The sequence below is a fragment of the Lepus europaeus genome, chromosome 5, assembly GCF_033115175.1.
Source record: "Lepus europaeus isolate LE1 chromosome 5, mLepTim1.pri, whole genome shotgun sequence".
NCBI lineage: Eukaryota > Metazoa > Chordata > Mammalia > Lagomorpha > Leporidae > Lepus > Lepus europaeus.
This window is the reverse complement of record NC_084831.1, coordinates 20,416,488-20,436,549: the sequence shown is the minus strand read 5'-3', so window position 1 is coordinate 20,436,549 and position 20,062 is coordinate 20,416,488. Positions and strand designations below refer to the sequence as shown.

Genomic DNA, 20,062 nt, shown 5'->3' with positions numbered 1-20,062 from the left:
GCTTCTGTCTGAAGGTGCGCAAGACAAAGCCAGAGGGCCCTCGATGGATTGGGCGCTCTCCAGCCTGAAAGCAGGTAGTTTCATGGGAGAAACTGCACAGCTTTCTTGCCCTCTCTGTTGCTCATGCCTGTCTCTTGTAAGCTCTCTGTTTTCCACCCCAGCCTCTGTTGCAGGCCAAGTTCTCACCTTCTACTACTGTTTTTTTTTTTTATGTTTATTTATTTGAAAGGCAGAACTACAAAAAGGCAGAGAGAGAGCGAGAGGTCTTCCAACCACTGGTTCACTTCCCAGATGACCACAATGGCCAGAACTGCGCCGATCTGAAGCCAGGAGCCAGGAGCTTCTTCTGGGTCTCCCACATGGGGCAGGGGTCCAAGGACTTGGGCCATCTTCCACTGCTTTCCCAGGCATAGCAGAGAACTGGATCGGAAGTTGAGCAGCCAGGACTTGAACCGGCGGCCATAAGGGATGTCGGCACTGCAAGATTTATTCACCCAGATAGAAGTCAGAGTCACAGGGAGAGAAGGAGGGAGAGAGACAGAGATCTGCCAGGCTCTGATTCACTTCCCAAATGGCCACAACGGAGTGGGGCTGGGCCGGCTGAAGCCAGGAGCCAGGAGCTTCCTCCAGGTGTCCCACATGGGTGCAGGGACCCAAGCACTGGGGCCATCCTCCTCTGCTTTCCCAGGCCACAGCAGGGAGCTGCACTGGAAGCGCCGACGTCAAAGGCCGAGGTTTTACCACCATGCCACAGCGCCCACCCCCCTCTACCACTTCTTACCTGTCCCACCTGGGGCCACTTCAAACCTTGGGTCAAACCAAGTCTTCCATGAAGCAACGGGGTGATGAAACAGCAGTCACTCGCCCGGCATTTACTCGGCAATGATTTGCCCAAAGCCACGTTCTGGTAAGCGGTGGCCGAAACAGTGAAGGCTGCGCCCAGCTCCGCCATGCACCGGGCACGATTCCTCCACTCTGCAAGTCCCCAGTCCCTGGCCAGGGTCCACTGAGGTCAACACCAGCTTGCTGCTTGGTCACCGATTCACACTAGAAAGTTAGGGGACTGGAAGCGGGGAGCCTGAAGGGCTAGGGTTTCTGGGGTGCTTCCAGTTGGCCAGAGAAATGTTGACAGTGGGAAGTGCTTCTGGGAGTCCCACAGTCACGTTCTAGGTCGAGGTCAGCACGGGTCCTCCATTCCTCCACTTGGGTTCTGTACTCTGGCCAGAGGGTAGAGGCTCTGGGCCAGAGCCCCGCCCACTCCCTGCTGCAAGGTGGGTAACGCACAGGCCTCCCCCACTCCAATCTCTTCCCACCTGCCCCTGCCGGCCCTGCACTCCACCCTGCGCGCACCAATGGCTCTGGTGAGCCACTCACTCAAGGGATCCCTGCAGGGCAGGGGCTGCAAATCCGGCCGGTCCCCTAGCCCCGGCCTGGCCTGTCGTGAGCAGTCCGCGTCTGGGGGCACAGGCTGTCCCGGAAGCCGCCAGTTTCAGAAGTTCTGGCGGCAGAGGAGGGAGGGGAGAGGCCGAGTCCCCGGTCTGAGGGAGCGGCGCTGCCCCAGGGCCGAGGGTGGAGCTTTCCCGGCCAGCCGGGAGAGGGCTGGGCCCGGCCTACATGTGAGGGCAGGACAGAGCGACGGCGGCGTTCCCACAGGACTGGCGGACTCAGCCGGACCGGCTCCCAGGACCGCCCCTGGGGCTCCCAGCCGCCGATCTCCGGGTGCCTCAGAGTGTCCCGGGTCTCAGGTCCTTGGGACTTCGGAAGCCTGAGCTCAGATTGGTCCCCCAGACTCCAGAGTTCCAGAACGGGACGTCTGGCGGGACTCTGGATCCCCAGGTCCCGTCGGAGAGTCTCCAGTCTCGACTGGATTCCCGATCTCGGGATCCCGGGATCGGCAGCCCCAGGTGCCTGCCCCGCCAGGGATTCCCGGCTCTCGGCGCCCTCGCATGGCGGGGCCGTGCCCCCGGTCCGGACCCCTGGAGCGCGCGGGCAGTTGCTGGCAGGACCCGCTGGCCGAGGCGCTGAGCCGGGGCCGGCCGGCCACTGTGCCCCCGGGCCGGGGCTGCACGCGGAGCCGGCCGCTCAGAGTGGTCTACGTGCTGACTCGGGAGCCGCGGCCCGGGGTGGAGCCCGGGGCCGGAGCCGAGGCGGAGCCGCTGCCGCTGCGCTGCCTGCGCGAGGCCTGCGCGCAGCTCCCGGGACCGCGGCCGCCGCCGCAGCTGCGCACCCTGCCTTTCGGGACGCTGGCGCTGGGCGACACGGCCGCGCTCGACTCCTTCTACAACGCGGGTGAGCGCGCGCGCCGGGGGCGGGGCCGGGGCCGGGCGGATGGGCGTGGTTCCGCGATTCCGGGGCGGGGCCACGGCGGGGGCTTAGGGTTAGCTAAGGCTGGAGGACTTCAGGCGGGGCTGTGACAACGGGGGGACCTAGGGGGTCTCAGGTGGCCGGAGTTCGGGATGGGACCGAGGGTTCCAGGCTGGGCTCCTACGATGGGGCGGGGCGAGGGGCGGGGCTTTGGACTCTCAGGGGGCGGGGCTCTGGAGTCCTAATCCTGGGAAGGAAGCTTGGACTAGAGCAAGGGGCCTAACCCGAGGGACTGGCGTCTGGGGATCCTAACGCAGCCCCCGCAGCTCAGAGTGAGCGGAGGCGAGGCGAGGCGGAGCCAGAAGGCGGCTGTTCCCTAGCGGGCCACCCCTTCCTCCTGCCAACCCCGGGGTCCTGTCCGGTGCTTATTCGTCCGCGGGCAGCGCTTCCTGGATGTCCACGAAATCTCAGGCTAAAACGAAGGCCGACCCACCCACGAGACACACAGACACGGACGGCCATGGACACACACAAATGGTATTCGCGTTGACTCAGGCCCTTGCAGTCGCTGTCCCAGAGTGTGGGCTGTGAGCACACACACACACAGAGACACACACACACAGGCTAGCGGTGTCCTCTACACGCACTGATGAGGCCGGCCCCTTTCCAGAGTCTGGGTTGAGGACCCAGGCCAGGGAACTTGTGGCTTTGTACAGCTGTGGCCTCCCAGATGACCGGGGAACCTTCCCCATGCCCAGTGCCCAGAGGCTCTGAACAGTGTGAGGAGGGGTCCCGGCCTGGTGAGCCCAGCCCCTCTCCCGCAACACCACAGCTGCCGCTTCTGCGAAGGAGCCTGAGGGGCCTTGGAAGGGGAAAACCGAGGCCAGGAGCAAAGGGGGTGCTGCTGGGACCCCACAGCCAGGCAGGCCCAGCCACGCTCAGGGCCTCCCGCTGTGCCGGCAGACGTGGCCGTGCTGGAGGTGAGCAGCTCCCTGGCGCAGCCCTCCCTGTTCTACCACCTTGGCGTGCGGGAGAGCTTCAGCATGACCAACAACGTGCTGCTCTGCTCCCAGGCCGACCTCCCGGACCTGCAGGCCCTGCGCGTAGGTGGCCAGGCGGCTGTGTGGCTGCGCGGGCGGGGCGGGGGCGGGGGCGGCGGGCCCGAACACCAGTCTGACCGTGTGCCTCTTGCAGGAAGATGTTTTCCAGAAGAATTCGGTGAGCAGAACCCGCCCCTCACTCCACGTGCCCTCTGCCCCCCTCCCGAGACCTCGGACCTCCGGGAATCTTCCTGGCGGCCTCCATTACCTCTGACCTCCCTAATGCACCCCCCCATCCGTGAGCCCCTCTGTTGCCGCCTTTCATGAAGTGCGCCTCTTTCCTGCTATTCCAAGCCCCGCCCCTTGGCGTTGACCTCTGACCCTATCGCTGCCCTCTCTCCACTAGTGCTGACCTCTGACCCCCACTGATTCCTGCCTCCCTCCCACCAGGATTGCGTTGGCAGCTACACGCTGATCCCCTATGTGGTGACGGCCACTGGTCGGGTGCTGTGTGGTGATGCAGGCCTCCTGAGGGGCCTGGCCGACGGGCTGGTCCAGGCGGGCGTGGGCACTGAGGCCCTGCTCACTCCCCTGGTGGGCCGGCTCGCCCGCCTGCTGGAGGCCACCCCCACAGACTCTTGGTAACAGGGGCCAGCGGGAGGGGCACCCGGAGAGGCTGGCGAGGGCACAGTGGGCTGAGGGCCAGGCCCCTCCATCCTCTCTCTCCCTCTCCTGCCCTGGACTTCAGTGGCTACTTCCGGGAGACCATTCGGCAGGACATCCGCCAGGCACGGGAGCGCTTCAGCGGGCAGCGGCTGCGGCAGGAGCTGGCCCGCCTGCAGCAGAGACTGGACAGCGTGGAGCTGCTGAGCCCGGACATCGTCATGAACCTGCTGCTGTCCTACCGAGACGTGCAGGTGCCCCATGTTCGGAAACGCAGCCGGGCTCCTGGCTGCGCCACTGGAACCTCCCCGTGCCTCAGTGTCCTTGTTTGTGAGAGGGCTTGGTCAGGCCACTGCCTCCTGGGGAGATTGGGAACAGCCAGCGTGGGGCACACAGCGTGGTGTCTGCTATGCCTGCTGGCCCTGGGAGGCGCACAGAGGCTGGTGGGTGGGCAGGTGGCCTGGCAGGGTAGGACGGGACCTCAGCTCACAGCTTTTCCATCATGCCGGCGCTGGCTGCTCTCTTGCCCAGGACTACTCGGCCATCATCGAGCTGGTGGAGACGCTGCAGGCTCTGCCCACCTGTGACGTGGCTGAGCAGCACAATGTATGCTTCCACTACACCTTTGCCCTCAACCGGTGAGTGGCAGAGCAAGGCTCGCGGCGGGGCCACACCGAGGGCCCACTCCTAGCTGTGCGGGCCCCCTGCAGTGCAGGGACCTGCTCGAGGTTGTTCTGAGCTCCTGCTGCCTGCTGGGGCCAGGGGAGGTGGCACTGCACTCGGTGTGGCTGCAGCCGTCCAAGGCCACTGCTCCCCAGAGCCACTGCCACTATCACCGTGCTCTGGAGCCACTACCCGGGGAGAGGTCAGTGCTGACCAGGGTCACTGTTGTTTTGAGTCCCAGAAGAGCCCCTGGTGTTCAGGTCTCGGGGTCCCTGGAGGGGGGTGTCAGAACTCTCAGGCAGGCAGCTCTTCAGCCCCTCCCCCTCGCCTAGGAGGAACAGGCCCGGGGACCGGGAGAAGGCGCTGGCTGTGCTGCTGCCGCTCGTGCAGTGTGAGGGCTCCGTGGCGCCCGACCTGTACTGCATGTGCGGCCGTGTCTACAAGGACATGTTCTTCAGCTCCGGCTTCCGGGACGCTGGGTACCTGGAGCAGGCCTATCACTGGTAAGCGGGCCACGTGAGTGGAGGACAGTGGGCTGAGCTGGAGGGACGGGGGACAGGCCGTGCGTGGCGGTGCAGCCCTGTGTCCGCCACCCGCGTGCCAGGTACCGCAAGGCTTTCGACATGGAGCCCAGCCTGCACTCAGGCATCAACGCAGCTGTGCTGCTCATGGCTGCCGGCCAGCACTTTGAAGACTCCGAGGAGCTCCAGCTTATAGGTGAGCCCAGATCCCAGCTCCCGGCCCCCACCAACAGGGATGCAGCAGGGCCTGGGAAGGACACTGGCCAGGTGCTAGGACTGAGTTTATCCCTTGGGGCCTTTCTGCCCATATCCACTCCTGGGTCCCTCCCCATACCTGTCCTGGGCCCTCAGGAGCCCTTGAGCCCACGGCTGCCCCCAGGCCTACTCCCGTGTTCACTGCTCGCTGAATTCCACCTCTGCTTACCCAGTCCCTCACCGGTGCCCCAGGTCCTGAGATCCTGCCACACTTAACTTTTGACCCACATCCAGCTTCAAGCCCCCATACGTGGTGTGGCGCACCCTGGGCCTCACCCCTTTTGCCTACAGCCACTCACTGGACCCCATGCTTCTCCCCCCAGGCATGAAACTGGGCTGCCTTCTGGCCCGCAAGGGCTGCGTGGAGAAGATGCAGTATTACTGGGATGTAGGTTTTTACCTGGGAGCCCAGATCCTCGCCAATGACTCCACGCAGGTGGTACTGGCCGCAGAGCAGCTGTACAAGCTCAATGCCCCCATATGGTAGGTGGCCTCTTTTGTGGTCCCGGCCTGGCCTGGGCCGTTGGCTGCTGCACCCATGTCCTTGGCATCCCAGCCTGAACCCAGAGTCCATGACCTGGCGGCTCCAGACTTGTGCCCATGGCACCCAGTGCCCACGTTCTGGCTATGTCCGCGGCAGTGCTGGCTGGTGCCCGGCCGAGCTGAGGCCAAGGCTGTCCTGCAGGTACCTGGTGTCGGTGATGGAGACCTTCCTGCTCTATCAGCACTTCAGACCCACGCCTGAGCCCCCCGGCGGCCCCCCACGCCGCGCCCACTTCTGGCTGCATTTCTTGCTGCAGTCCTGCCAGTCTCTCAAGACGGCCGCTCCTCCCGGAAACCAGTGCTCAGTGAGGTCCTTGGGGCGGGGGGTCCCCCGGGAGAGAGGCCGAGCCCCTCCTGCCTGACCTCTCTTCCACACCGCCTGTAGGTGCTCGTGGTGGAGATGAGCAAGGTGCTGCTGCCCGCGAGGCTGGAGGTCCAGGGCGAGGCCCTGGTGAAGGCAGTGGCCCTGAGCCTGCTGGAGCCGGAGACCCAGGTGACGTCACCGCTGAGCCCCTGACTCACCTCTACACACCTCTTCCCTCTCCTCCTGCCCTTCGCCCACCCCCAGACCCCTCTCGGTTCCCCGGGGTGCCCTCTGTCAAACTCCCCTTCTCCCCAAGGGCGATCCTTCCGGCTGGACCTTCCCAGTCGCCTCCATCTGTGGGGTCAGGTGAGCAGGGCACCTGGGAGCGGCGGGGGAGCGCTGCCCGCTGGGCCCAGCTCTCACGGGTTTCCCATCCCTTGCCAGCGCCTCCAAGCGGGACGAGCGCTGCTGCTTCCTCTACGCACTGCCGCCGGCTCAGGACGTGCAGCTGTGCTTCCCCAGCGTGGGGCACTGCCAGTGGTGCGCAGCCTCCCGGAGGGGGCGGGGGGGTGGGTGAGGGAGGAAAGGGAGCCTCGAGGGCCCCCAGCTGCTTGCGGCCCAGAAGGGGGCGGCTCCCGTCTGACCTCCTTCGCCCTCAGGTTCTGCGGCCTGATTCAGGCCTTGGTGACCCATGCGAACGCCTCGACGCCCGCAGAGGAGGCGGAGGGCGTGGGGGAGGTGCTGGAGGTGAGGACGTGCGTGGGCCTGGGGGCTGCGGGAGGGCGAAGGGCTGCGGACTCTGCTGAGCCCCGTTGTCACCCTGCGCCCCAGTTTGATTATGAGTACACGGAGAGCGGCGAGCGGCTCGTGCTGGGCAAGGGCACGTACGGGGTGGTGTACGCGGGCCGCGAGCGGCACACGCGGGTCCGCATCGCCATCAAGGAGATCCCGGAGCGGGACCGCAGGTGCGGAGCGCGCGGCGGGCCTGGAGGACCGGGCGGAGGGCTCGCGGCCCCCGGGTGGGCGGGGCTCGGGCGGAGCCTGATGGTGAACGCCGAGTGGGCGGGCTCCTAGGACCCGCGAGTCCCCGCGCTGTGAGCCGGGGTCCGTGGGCCACACGGCAGGGACAGTGCGGGCGGGGCTGTGAGGAGGGGCGCGTGGGCGGGGCGGGCCCTGGGGGCGGGGCTCGGCTGGGGCGGGGGCGGGGGCGGGGGCGGGGTGAACCTAGCGGCCCCAAGGCGCCCGCGCCGGCCTTCTCTACCTCCCGCAGGTTCTCTCAGCCCCTGCACGAAGAGATCGCGCTTCACAAACGCCTGCGCCACAAGAACATCGTGCGCTACTTGGGCTCCGCCAGCCAGGGCGGCTATCTCAAGATCTTCATGGAGGAAGTGCCTGGAGGTACCTGTCTGCGTGGGATGGGGATGAAACCTGAGGCGTGGGGCGCGGGGGTGGAGCCGGGCAAGGGGTGGACAGCCCTGGGGGCAGATGAAGCCTCGCGTGGGTGCGTGGTGTAGCCCACAATTAGCTGAGGGAGTGGCGCTGGGAGATGGAGTCTGGGCGGTGGCATGGGTGTGACTGGGCCCTGAGCAGAGATGTGCGGGCGGGGGCAGTGGTTCCAAGATGGTGACCTGCATCTGCCCAGGCAGCCTGTCCTCCTTGCTGCGGTCAGTGTGGGGGCCCCTGAAGGACAACGAGAGCACCATCAGCTTCTACACCCGCCAGATCCTGCAGGGTCTCAGCTACCTGCATGACAACCACATTGTGCACCGCGACATCAAGGTAGGGTAGGTCCGGTGGCTGGCCGGCCTCGGCTTGCCGCAGTCCCACACGGAGGCTGGCGTTTTCCATCATGTGGGCAGACCTTTTGCAAAAGGGTGGGAAACTCATCAGAGAGGCTCAGGAGAGGAGAGAAGTTTGGGTCTGAAAGCAGCCCCGATGCCAGCTCCCCGAGGGCCGTAGAAGTGGGATGATGGCAGGAGGAGGTGGATGGAGGCTGGGATTCCCATGCAATGGGATCCCAAGAAGAGGGTCCGGTTCTGGGGTCAGGGACCCAGCCCAGTGTCCACTTGAGCACTGTGTGACCTCCAACTAGGGAGACAATGTGCTGATCAACACCTTCAGTGGCCTGCTCAAGATTTCTGACTTTGGCACCTCCAAGCGGCTGGCGGGCATCACACCCTGTGCTGAGACCTTCACAGGTAACAGGTGGCGGGGGTGAGTGGCATGCTGCCTGGAGCAGAACTGGAGCCACCAGGGACTGAGGTTTCCCATGGAGTTACAGTGTTAGGGAGGGTGTGGGGGAGTGTGGAACCCAGGGCAGGTGATTAGCCCGGGGGTGAAGTGATGGGATCTCAAAGTAGAACTTGGACATGAAATTGAGCTTAGCACCTGAGATGGAGCCCAGACATGCTGACGCAGGCCAAGCTGAGTGGTAGAGGACAGAGAGGCGACAGAGTTTGGGGGGTGGGGATGATGCAGTCGCGCCTGTATGGTGAAAGGCTCCTGTGGGTGCTAGAGTCCATGAAGGCGATGGAGCTTAGGAGGGGTGATGGAGCCTAGTAGGGTGGGTGATGAAATTCAGGACAGAGCGTTGATGACCAGGGTGGTGCTAGGGTCTGTCTTGGATGGTAGGTTCAGTACAGGTGCAGGCAGCCAGGTGATGGAGTCCCCCTCGCCCACGATAAAGTCTAGGTGGGCATCATTGCTCCTGCTCCCGTCCTAGGGACCCTGCAGTACATGGCCCCAGAAATCATTGACCAGGGCCCACGTGGGTATGGGAAGGCAGCTGACATCTGGTCGCTGGGCTGCACGGTGATCGAGATGGCCACAGGCCGCCCACCTTTCCACGAGCTAGGGAGCCCACAGGCTGCCATGTTTCAGGTGAGACCCCTCTCTCAGGGCCTGGCCAAAGGAGGTGGGCAGGGCCAGCCTGAACACCTCCAATCTTGACCTTTGTTTGCCCTCTGCCCCCTCCGCCAGGTGGGCATGTACAAGGTGCACCCACCAATGCCTGCCTCTCTGTCGGCCGAGGCTCAAGCCTTCCTCCTTCGAACTTTTGAGCCGGACCCCCGGCTGCGAGCCAGTGCCCAGGCACTGCTGGGGGACCCCTTCCTGCAGCCTGGGAAGAGAAGTCGCAGCCCTAGCTCCCCCCAGCCATCTCTCCAGCCCTCAGGTGCTGTGCGGTGGAGGGAGCAGGGGGAGGCGGGAGATGAGCCGGCCGAGGCGGCACCCAGATGACAGCCTTGTCACTGCCTCCCTCAGGAGTCCCTGCGGCCAGCCCCACTCCTTCAGCTGACTCAGCCACCCAGTCCCAGACATTCCCAAGTCCTCAGGCACCCCCTCAGGGCTCCGCCAGCCCCCCGAAGCGCTGCCTCAGTTATGGCGGCACCAGCCAGCTCCGGTGAGAGCCGAGGGTCCTGGGGTGGCTTCCCTTGGATTTTTTTTAAGCCCTTGTACTCCTTCCAGAAAAAGCCCTTCTTGGGGGCCTGGGCACCGTGATCACTTGCAGGGGTGACATTTGGTGCTTAGCTCTGCCCTTTGCCCTCTCCCAGATGCTTTTACTCCCATTGTGCCCCCTCAGCATCAGGCTTGTCTCTTCTTATCCCTCTGGGGTAGACGTACAAGTGACAGCCAGGATTCCAAGCCTGGGGCAGAGGTGGCTGGACGGTGCTGCTGCGCGCCCTCCATCCACCGCCCCTCGTTGCGCCCAGGGTGCCCGAGGAGCCAGGGGTGGAGGAGCCCACGCCCTCGGAGGAGAGCTCGGGGCTCAGCCTGCTGCACCAGGAGAGCAAGCGCCGGGCCATGCTGGCGGCGGTGCTGGAGCAGGAGCTGCCCGAGCTGGCGGAGAGTCTGCGTGGGGAGAAGGAGCAGGTGGGCGGCGCGCCCCACCGCCCCCTGGTGGTTGAGCACCGGCAGGCCTGCCTGGCATTGATGGGCTGCCCCAACCCCAGCGTCTCTCCAGCTCGGGTGCGAACATCCGCTGACGACCTCTGCCTTCCTTCTCAGGGTTCCCGTCTGGACCGGACCCATGTGGAACAGCTGCTGCGCTGCCTCGGAGCCCACATCCGCACTCCCAACCGCCGGCAGCTGGCCCAGGAGCTGCGGGCGCTGCAAGGGCAGCTGCGGGCCCGGGGCCTGGGGCCTACACTTCTGCACGGCCCGCTCTTCGCCTTCCCGGATGCGGTGAGGGCGGTTTCTCGCGGATCCCGCGTCTGGGGGCGTGTCGGGACAGGATGCTCCTGGATGCCGCGTCTCCGTGAAGATGGCTGGGGCCCTCTGCCCAGTCCTAGCTTCCCAGCCCCTCCCTTGGCCCCAAACCCGCTGGCCTCCGCAGAAGACTTACCAGCCCTTTGCACCTCAAGCCTCACTTCTTGTCTGAGGCTCAGCCATCCCAGCCGCGCCTTCCCTCTGTCCCCAGGTGAAGGAGATCCTCCGCAGGCGCCAGATCCGCCCGCACTGGATGTTCGTGCTGGACTCACTGCTCAGCCGCGCCGTCCGGGCAGCCCTGGCAGTGCTGGTCCCAGGTGCGAGCGGGAGCGGGGCCAGCGAGGGTGTGGCCGGGCGAAGGGGGGCAAGGCGAACACGGAACTGGGCCTAGAGGCGTGCTTGGTGGGAGCCGGTGGGGTCGTGGCCAAGTGGGCGGCTCCGGGGCTGGCCCCTGCCCAGGGCTGGGCTCCCTGCAGTGCGACTGTCCCGTTGGGGTTTGGGGACCCCGCGCGGCTTCTGCACCCGGTCTGAGCTCGCCGAACTGGGGTTACAGAGGTGGAGAAGGAGGCAGGCTCGCCGAGGTCAGCGGAGTCGGGGAAAGAGCAGTCCCCGCAGCAGCAGGAGACCACGATCCGGCTGAGCCCGCTCCCGGGGGAGCCCACGCAGGGGCCCCCGCCCCTGATAGTGCAGCTGGGTCTCCTGCGAGCCGAGACGGACAGGTAAAGCCCCCGAGGGTCGCTCGGAGCCTCTGCATGGGCTTCGACCCACGCCTCCCCCGCCACGCCTTCTGCTCTCCCCCAGGCTTCGCGATGTCCTTGTGGAGAAGGAGCGCGAGTGCCAGAACCTGGTGCAGCGGGCTCTGCAGCGGGTGAACGAGGAGGCTGGGACCTGGGCCCTGGCCTCCGGGCCCCCAGGTGAGCGGAACCGATCACGGAACGCCCGCGGTGGGTGCCAGGCAACTTTATCGTGGGAGGTCCCCGGGCCAGGGGCTCATCACCTGACTTCCTGACAGGTGCTCTCACTATAGATGAGAGCCTGGTCCAGTGGCTCCAGGAACTGCGCGTGGATTCAGGGACCATCCAAACGGTGAGGAAGAGAATACTGACTCTCCCTGACCACCCTCACCCCCAGACGACTCGTTATCCTCTCCTTCCATCTTTCAGCTAATGACTTTTTCCTCTGATGCAGAACATTTCAATACTGGAAGAGTACTTAGTATGCTCTCCCACTGTACAGACGACAAAACTGAGGCCCAGAAAGGAATGTGAACTGCTGAGAAAGAGAGAGAGAGAGAGAATCCTCCATCTGCTGGTTGACATCCCAAATGCCTGTAACAGCTAGGGCTAGCCAGACCAAAGCCAGGAGCTGGGAACCCAAGCACGAGATGTGCTGCTTCCCAGGCGCACTATCCGGAAGCTGGATTGGTAGTTTGGGGTAGCCAGGACCCCAGTCGGGCACTCCGATAGGGATGCTGGCATCCCAAGCTGTGGCTTAACCTACTGATAGAATGCAGCCAGTGCCTGGGTCTATGGGCACATCTTAAATTATTGGGTACAGTGTGCTACTTCATAAAATGCATACAATTTGTAATGGCCAGGATAATTGGCACATATATCACCTCGGATATATGTGACAGAGAAAGGGAGAGACAGAGAGACATTAAAGAGAGAGCTTTAATGGCCGGGGCTGGGCTGGGCCAAAGCCAGGAGCCAGGAGCTTCTTCCGGGTCTCCCACATGGGTGCAGGGACTGAAGCATGTGGGCCATCTTAAACTGCTTTCCTAGGTGCATTAGCAGGGAGCTGGGTCAGAAGTGGAACAGCCAGGCCTCAAACCAGTGCCCACATAGGATGCTGGCATTCCACATCTAGTTGTTTTTTTTTTTTTTTATATTTATTTATTTACTTGAAAGGCGGAGTTACGGAGAGGCAGAGGCAGAAAGAGAGAGGTCTTCCATCCACTGGTTCATGCCCCAGATGGCTATAATGGCCAGAGCTGAGCCAATACAAAGTTAGGAGCCAGGAGCTTCTTCCAGGTCTCCCACATGGGTGCAGGGACCCAAGCACTTGGGCAGTCTTCTACTGCTTTCCCAGGCCATTAGCAGAGAGCTGGATAGGAAGTGGAGCATCCAGGACTTGAACTGGTACCCATGTGGGATGCCGGCACTGCAGGTGGCAGCTTCACCAGCTATGCCGTCTTCCCATGATGCCTGTACTAACTTCAGTTCCCACCAACAGTGCACCAGAGTCCCTCTTTCTCTGTACCCTTGGCAGCACTTGTATTTTCTGCCTTGCTCAATCTCTGTAATTTTCTCTCTTCCTCTTTCCATGGGGCTTTGTCCATAAGCAGCTGCTGAGCCACAGTTTCACCCTGCACACCCTGCTTACCTGCGCCACTCGAGACGACCTCGTCTACACCCGCATCAGGTACATCCCCGCCGCTGGCCTGCTCCCTGGAAACCGCAGGGCCTCGGGAGGACGGTGGATTCCAGAGAGAGCCCAGCCACACCGAGTCTCTGCCTCCAGGGGAGGGATGGTGTGCCGGATCTGGAGAGCCATCTTGGCACAGCGAGCAGGATCCACGCCGGTTACCCCTGGGCCCCGGGAAGGCTGACTGAGGGCCTCTGGGGCAGCACCGAGCACGGATGCGTGAATACAGAAGAGCCAGGCAGCTTCTCACACTTCCGTCCCAGGACCTGGGCAACTGAGGAAGGCAGGCGGGTGGGGCCAGGTCGGGCCCAGGCCTCGCCCCAGTGGGGGGAATCCGCACACACTGTGCATCACCAAAGACTATTAAACAGAACACATTGGTACCCTCGTCTTGGCAACGTGGGGTGTGTGTGTGTGTGTGTGTGTGTGTCGGGTGGGGGCTCCCCAGCCCCCTGAGGTCTCTGTGTCTAAGTCTAAGGCTCTTTAAGCCGGCCCCTCCCCTTGCCCCTGCCGCGCCCCTCTCCCAGCAGACAGCGCCTCTCACGGCCCTCGGGTCACACTTTATTGACTGTAGCCAAGGGCAGGGGCTGCGGTGCCAGGCACGGCTACGTCCTAGGGACCAGGTTGGTTCTGAGGGGGAGCAAGCCGTCCACCCATTCGCAGGGCCGCTCCAGCAGCGCCTGCCACAGCTGCTTCTCCTCGGGCGTCGAGTCCATCCAGGGCACCTGGAGCCCATAGCTGCTGCCTGTGTGCGGGTGGGCAGGGGTGGAGGAAGTGGCCACGCTGGAGCCCTCGGGTTCCCAGGTGCGACCCCCAGTTCTCAGAGGACACCAGCGCTCAGGAGAGGCAGGGGAGTGCCCAAGGTGCTGTTGGGCTTACCGGTACCCAGGCTGAGGCGTGTGCCCCCCAGCTGGCGGCTGGCCAGGGCCCCGTGGTCCCAGAGGGAGAGCTCGGCGCAGGCCTGGCGCAGGTCGGCGGGCCCGAAGCCGTCGTAGACCATGGTGTGGTTGAAGGTGGGGCTGAGGCTGCGGCGCACCACCCTGGTCCGCTGGCGGCTGGCCCGGCTGTCATCCGGCAGCACGAAGCTGTGGGGCAGATGGCCACCCTTACCTTTCCTGGAGCCAAGCTGTCACCAGGTCCTACCGTTCTCCCTCCCACGCGTCCCTGTCCCCGGGGTCCTGCTTGAGACCTGGCTTCAAACCCGCAGTGCCCTGCACCTTTGCCTCGGCTTCCTCCCAGGTGTCCCAGCTGTGAATGTCTACCTCCCATACGCGGGACCCCAGGGTGCGGTCCTGCAGTGCAGCTCTGCCACTCCCTAGCTCAGTGACCCTCTGCCCCCTCCCCCAAGTAGGTTCTAAAGTTTCCAAAGCCTCAGGACCTTTTCTGCAAACTCAGCTCTTGCTCAGATGTCTCTGGCCTAAGCAGGGGGGGAATCCAGAACCTGATTGGCCCACTCCATTTCACTCTGAGGGCGGGCCCGAGGGGTCCCGCAGAGCTTGCTTTGAACTACAAGTCCTAGGCAGCACAGCCTAGCTTCCCCGGTCTCCATGGAGGGGGTCCCGGCAACTTCTCAGCCTCAGCTCGGCTCTCCACGCCCCAGAGGCGCCAGTCACCGCGAAACGCAGGAATTCTACTCCCGGCCTCTGCGCAAGCTGCCCCCTCGCCCTTGCTCCCAGCTCAAAGCCCAGGCCAGGCCGCTAAGAGGTGGTTGGCAGGGGTTCCTCAGCGGCCGGGAGCGCCCCTGCGGGCCAGAGGAGGGGAAGCCGCGGCGCCGCGCTCACCACTGCACGTAAGTGTCCGGGGATCCTGCGCGCAGCGGCACGAGGCCCTGCGCCCCCTTCACCCAGAAGTGCAGCTCCCCGCTCGGAGGCAGCCCCGCACCTGCGGACAGGCTCGGCTCAGGTCCAGCGCCTCGCGGGACGGGAGCCTCCCGCCTCCCAGACCTCTCGTGGCCTCTCCCAGACCTCTCCACAGGCCTCTCGTGGGGTGGTCACTCACCCTCGGAGCCGGCGGGGACGTACTTGAGGGACAGGGAGAGCAGCCCGCGGCTGGGAAGCTCGTCGGGAGAGGGTGGGGCCTGCGAGAGGTGCGCTGGTCAAGGGGTGGGACGGGAGCCGCGAGGGGTGGTACCGCCAGACACAAAGGGGGTGTGGTCAGCGGGGAGGGCGGGGTCTGTAGGGGCCGGGGCCTCCGCAGAAAGGTCGGAGGGACGCTAGCGCCTGCAGCCTGGTGCAGTGCTGGCCCGGCCCTTCCGCCTGGGGCCCCGGGGAGGCTCGGCGGAAGGCGGCGGGAGATTAGCTTGTCCCCAACCCCCGCGGGCCCGGCTGCCTCACCCGGGGCTGCAGGGGGAGCCAGGTGGGCTCAGAGTCCCAGTTCCACGTGTCCAGGGGCACTTCCACTTCTCCCAGAAAGATGTTGCGGCCCAGGCTTTCGCGGTGCCACACGGACAGGCTCAGCACGCGGCCGCGGAGCTCGGCCTGCGAGACGGAGTACTGGGAACAGGAAAGGCACTTCAGGGGGCCCGCGAAGCGCATCCCTGGGGGTGGGTGGGGATCTGGACCCCCGCCGCTGCCGCCACCAGACCGACGCACTGGGGAACCGGTTATGGGGTGCGGGGTGGGGTCCTCCGTGCCGCTCCTCCCGCAGAGCGGAGGAAACTGGCTGCCCCTGCCGCCGGCTCTGCAGTAATGGGTGACCGCCCCGTCCAGGCAGCCTCACCCGGAGAGTCTCGTTGAAGATGGGGTTCAGATTCCGTTTCCTCACTGCTGTCTTGCGCTTGCTCTGCTTATCCGGGAGGAGGTAGCTTTTGACGTAGCTGGGGCGGGAGAGGTGAGGACGGGAGGTGAGGCCAGGCTGCCTCCCCGCACCCCTGTTCCCAGCCTTCTGCCCTGGGCACTTCCCCAGCCACCGTCCGGAACTTCGCATCCTGTGTGCCAGGCCTCGTGCTAAACGTTTCAGAGGCATTAGCTCCCTGAGTCCCCACTGGCCCAGGGAACAGGACGGGGCGCCGGCTCGGGTGCTGCTAGGGGCGCGAGAGACGCTGCCTTGCGCCCCGCACCCTGCGCCCTGCCAGGCCGGGCTGGACACTCACGGGTCCGAGCGGCGGCGGCGGGCCGCGGCCAGGCCCTGGCACTGGATCACCTGCACGCGCAGCTCGGCGGCGTCGGGCTCGTAGCGCAGCGCGAACTGCAGGGAACCGCGCACTTGCACGGCGCCGGCCTCCGTCTCCCCCGCCAGGCTCATCTGGCTGCCGCTCAGCTGCGGGCCGAGGTGCGCGAGTCAGGGCCCGCGTGCTGGGGCTCACGTCGGGGGCCCGGGGAGCGCGCGGTGACCCGCAAGGTGAGCGAAGCGGCAAAGGGCGCTGCGAGGGCGTGCGCGCGGGGCTGGAGCGCCGGCGAGGGAGGGCCCAAGCAAGGGCTGCGCAGGGCTGTGGCCGCGGGGCGCTGAGGTCCGCCCCCAGGTCCTCTCCTCGCGGCCTCACCGTGGAGGAGCTGAGGCTGGACACCGAGGAGCTGCTGCTGAGCATGCGGTCGAGGGAGGGGCCGGGCTCCGGGGCTTCTTCGCCGTTCTCCACGATCTCGGGTGCCGCCTCGCTCTGGACAGGCGGCAAGTGACGGGGCGCCCTCCTGTGCCCTCCCTCCCCCATCGCGCTGGGGCCGCCGCGGGCTCTCCGTCCCGGGGCAGGCGCACGCCCCGCCCGGAGTCCGCTCCAGGTATTGACAGCCGCCGCGGGCCGCTCCCGCCTACCTGGGCCGCCGGCTCTGGCTCTCCCCGCGACGCGGGCTCCAGCTCCGGGTCCGCCTCCTGGGCGTGGACCTGCAAGCCCCCTTGGCCCGGGGCTGGGGTGGACACGAGCTGCTGAGTGCGCCCCTTTCCACCCACCTAAGCCAAGTCGGAGCGGCTGGTTTACGGGCCCAGCCGCCTGCAGATTCAAGACCCGGGGCTGCCGTGGGCCACACGGGTCTCCCCTACCCACAACTCAAGCGTCTGTGTGCCCCGCCCCCTGCGCACCCACTCACCTGCCTGGGTCTGGGGCCCCTCAAGATCTGACGCTTCTGCCGGGACAGATGGGAAACAAAAATCCGGTGCCTGAAGAAAGCAAGGGGTAGAGGTCGCCAAGAGGGCTGGGGGGTCAAGGGTCATACTAGGGTCAGAGGTCAGAGGCCCCAGCCAGCTAGCCCCCCTTCAAGGTTTAGAGCAGCCCTCTGGGCAGGGCCGGTAACCAGCTGCCGGACCAGTTGGGCCTGCCGGGCCTGCCCCCGTCGGCCTGACTCCCAGGTTGGGGCAGGAGAGCAGAGTCAGCTCCAGAGGCTCCCACCCAGGCAGTGCCCATGCCTCCCTTTTACCAAGGACCCCGCTGCGGCCCAGAGCAGGGAAGGGGTGTGTCCGAGGTCCCACATTCCAGCTCTGCCCTGGGCTGGGCACACATCTTCCTCACCTCAGTCTCGCTGGGTGTCCCCGAAGGGGCGGCGTCTGTGGGGAGCCTGCCAGTAAGGGTGAGTGGCTCTCAGGGGAAGGGAGCGGGACTGGCAGGTGCCTGCTCCCAGCTCCCAGTGACGCCTCCCTACCTGGGCTCTGGCTCCTCTTCAGTCTCTTTCCCAGCAGCCTCTGCCTCGCCATCGCTGCCCAGAGGCTGGTCCCCTATGCCTGGGAGTGGAGTTCCATGAGGCCCCGTTCTCAGGTCTGCCTGCGACTCAGGGCCAGGGCCCTTGGGGACACTGCCCACTCCCGCAACCCCCAGAGGGGCAGTGCTCGCCCAGGGCTGCAGCCAGGATCTTCTCTTTCCCTGTCCGGGCTTGCCAGGTCCCCCCCGCCCCCGCCGGGGTCTCCTCTCACCCCTGGCCCAGGCTTGCGCTGTCCCCGGGGGTCTCCCCTCACCCCTTCTCTAGGCTTGCCCTGTCCCCGGGGGTCTCCCCTCTCCCCTGGCCCAGGCTTGCCCTGTCCCCGGGGGTCTCCCCTCTCCCCTGGCCCAGGCTTGCCCTGTCCCCGGGGGTCTCCCCTCACCCCTGGCCCAGGCTTGCCCTGCCCGGGGGTCTCCCCTCACCCCTGGCCCAGGCTTGCCCTGCCCGGGGGTCTCCCCTCACCCCTGGCCCAGGATTGCCCTGTCCCCGGGGGTCTCCCCTCACCCCTGGCCCAGGCTTGCCCTGTCCCTGGGGGTCTCCCCTCACCCCTGGCCCAGGCTTGCCCTGTCCCTGGGGGTCTCCCCTCACCCCTGGCCCAGGATTGCCCTGTCCCCGGGGGTCTCCCCTCTCCCCTGGCCCAGGCTTGCCCTGTCCCCTGGTGGGGAGGTGTCTCCTCTCACCCCTGGTGGTCTTCCTCCTGCGGATAGAGGCTCTGACAAGGTCGGGGCCAAAGTGGGCATGCTGGTGCCGTTGGGAGCGTGCTTCCTGGAACCAGTCCCCCGTCTGGGTCTTCAGCTGCCCGGGGTCTGTCAGCGAGGCACGGAGCTTGCTGGAGGAGCAGAGGGCATGGCTGCTGCTTTCTCACCCAACCAAGCTTCCCTGCCAGTGAGCAGGGACCCTACAGCCACGACTTGATCCCTGCTCTGCAGGAGCTCGGCTGCTGGGAGACCTGCTCCACAATGGACAAGCGAGCTACGGGACAGATGTGAGAGGGGCCAGCTCGGCCTGGGGGGACCCCAGGAGGACTGCCCAGAGGACACTTGAGTTGCTTCTCAAAGGACAAATTGGAATTTTCCAAAAGATTCTTCAGTTCTGACTGTGGGCCACTCTGGCGTAATCCTATTAATTCTGAGGTAGGGTCCTCGACCCCATTTACAGATGAAGAGAGTGGTGCTAGGGCATTCAGCTAAGTGCCCCACCTCGCGTGGCTAGCAGGTGTCTCTGTGCCCCAACTCTGGTCGCGACTCCCATGCTCTTCTGCCACTGTGTCCTGACAGCAAGGATGGACCCCCAGGCAGGGCCTGGAAGTGAAGGGACTGGGGAGCCCCAAGTGACTGTTGGGGGCGGGGTTCAGCCTGGCAGGACCCAATCAGGGAGGCCTGTGGGCGTGGCTCAGGAGCTGGCCCCTGCCCCAGGCACTGGGGGCGTTGCTCTGCAGAGAGCTCCAGCTGCAGCAGCCTGGTGTCCTGAAGGACGGGAGGCCGGGAAGCAGAAGGATGGCAAGGAGCTGGGGCCACCCTGGAGGGCTCTGAGCTGGCCCCCAGCAGAGGGGACGAAAGGATGAAACCAAGGCGCCCTGAGACACCTGACAAGGTGTGGGCCCCGGAGCCCCCGCGCGCCTGAGGCTCCTGCCTCTCTGGCTGCCCTGGCTCAGTCCCCGCCCCCGGCCTCACCTGATCCGCCCTTCATCCAGCTGGCGCAGGCGGGCATCTCGTCGGAGGACGTCGGCAATGGCCTCCTGCTCCTCTTCGGTCAGGAAGCTGAGGTCTAACAGTCCGTCAGCCTCTGGCTCTGGCCCATGCGCCATGGGGACTGAGGACAGGGCCCAAGAACCCTCTTGGGACGAGTGGTCCCTCTGGGGCATCAGCTGGAGCTGTGCCCCAGCTGGGCATGCGTAGCTGCCTGGGGGCACAGCAAGGGTCAGGTCAAGCCCTGGCCCAGTATGACACATCCCGATGCCCACTGTGAGTATCGCCCCGAACAGCTGCCCTGGTGGTGCGTAGGGGACAACCCTGGGAAGGCTGAGGTCAAAGTGTGGTGAAGGGCACACGTGTTCGCTGGTGCAGGGACACACCTGGAGAAGTGTGCAGACTGGCACACACACCCAGAGAGCCACAGAATGGCACACACAGACACACAGACCCATATAAGTACACACTGCCACAGTCACACACATACACAGATACCTGTGCATGTCACATGGCCCCCACGAAGGGCCCTATGGAGACACTGGCCCAGACCCATGCCCCAAATAAGGGCACACACATTAACCCTGACAGGGAGATGGGGCTCACCCAGGCAGCTTCACCTGTGTAAGAAGTCAGGACAAGTCCATATCCCTGGATGCACACACATCACACAGACCCTCAGCACACACTGCTCACCTAATGGGGTTGTGACTCTCTTTGAGGTAGGAACAGGGCATCACCCTCAAAGCCAGTCCTTGTAAAGCTGCAACAGTCAAATACACCTGCACACACACAGTAATGCACACACAACCACCATACACACACA

General features: G+C 65.2%; 2 protein-coding genes across 5 annotated transcripts; one reads left to right on the top strand and one right to left on the bottom strand.

Annotated features, from left to right (window-relative positions):
* The first annotated feature begins 1,631 nt into the window (after positions 1-1,631).
* Positions 1,632-13,305, top strand: MAP3K6 (mitogen-activated protein kinase kinase kinase 6). Of its 4 annotated transcripts, none has more exons than XM_062190730.1 (29): positions 1,632-2,289; positions 3,268-3,407; positions 3,499-3,522; positions 3,795-3,985; positions 4,093-4,261; positions 4,539-4,645; positions 5,003-5,173; positions 5,275-5,387; positions 5,770-5,929; positions 6,132-6,294; positions 6,375-6,482; positions 6,610-6,659; positions 6,738-6,833; positions 6,953-7,040; positions 7,125-7,258; positions 7,564-7,691; positions 7,936-8,072; positions 8,386-8,491; positions 9,016-9,173; positions 9,273-9,465; positions 9,555-9,693; positions 10,004-10,163; positions 10,299-10,475; positions 10,711-10,816; positions 11,053-11,218; positions 11,301-11,413; positions 11,527-11,585; positions 12,847-12,923; positions 13,023-13,305. In XM_062190730.1, the coding sequence occupies exons 1-29, from the start codon at positions 1,947-1,949 to the stop codon at positions 13,108-13,110; spliced, it is 3,864 nt and encodes a 1,287-aa protein (XP_062046714.1). In that variant the 5' UTR covers positions 1,632-1,946; the 3' UTR covers positions 13,111-13,305. The 4 variants fall into 4 exon arrangements, 2 of the variants coding, with proteins under 2 accessions (XP_062046714.1, XP_062046713.1); XM_062190729.1 differs by having other exon boundaries at positions 11,512-11,585; XR_009865904.1 differs by lacking the exon at positions 13,023-13,305 and having other exon boundaries at positions 10,299-10,816; positions 11,512-11,585; positions 12,847-12,885.
* Positions 13,306-13,487: 182 nt separating this feature from the next.
* On the bottom strand, positions 13,488-19,412 carry SYTL1 (synaptotagmin like 1). Its single transcript, XM_062190050.1, has 14 exons — positions 19,222-19,412; positions 18,229-18,377; positions 17,495-17,567; positions 17,365-17,410; positions 16,946-17,015; positions 16,674-16,765; positions 16,408-16,521; positions 16,018-16,184; positions 15,645-15,741; positions 15,260-15,418; positions 14,925-15,003; positions 14,708-14,807; positions 13,806-14,011; positions 13,488-13,671 (listed from the first exon to the last, which is right to left on the bottom strand). Exons 1-14 carry the CDS (start codon positions 19,410-19,412, stop codon positions 13,532-13,534), a joined length of 1,683 nt encoding a protein of 560 aa, XP_062046034.1. The 3' UTR covers positions 13,488-13,531.
* Positions 19,413-20,062: the final 650 nt, after the last annotated feature.

Bases quoted from the DNA above. Each gene is read 5' to 3' on its own strand.
- MAP3K6 (XM_062190729.1), top strand. From the start codon at position 1,947: ATGGCGGGGCCGTGCCCCCGGTCCGGACCCCTGGAGCGCGCGGGCAGT. The intron at 3,408-3,498 runs GTAGGTGGCCAG...TGCCTCTTGCAG, and splicing joins CGGACCTGCAGGCCCTGCGC to GAAGATGTTTTCCAGAAGAA. The intron at 4,646-5,002 runs GTGAGTGGCAGA...CCCCTCGCCTAG, and splicing joins TACACCTTTGCCCTCAACCG to GAGGAACAGGCCCGGGGACC.
- SYTL1 (XM_062190050.1), bottom strand. From the start codon at position 19,412: ATGCCCCAGAGGGACCACTCGTCCCAAGAGGGTTCTTGGGCCCTGTCC. The intron at 15,419-15,644 runs GTGAGGCTGCCT...TCCTGTTCCCAG, and splicing joins TCTTCAACGAGACTCTCCGG to TACTCCGTCTCGCAGGCCGA. The intron at 14,808-14,924 runs GTGAGTGACCAC...GCCTGTCCGCAG, and splicing joins CGTCCCCGCCGGCTCCGAGG to GTGCGGGGCTGCCTCCGAGC.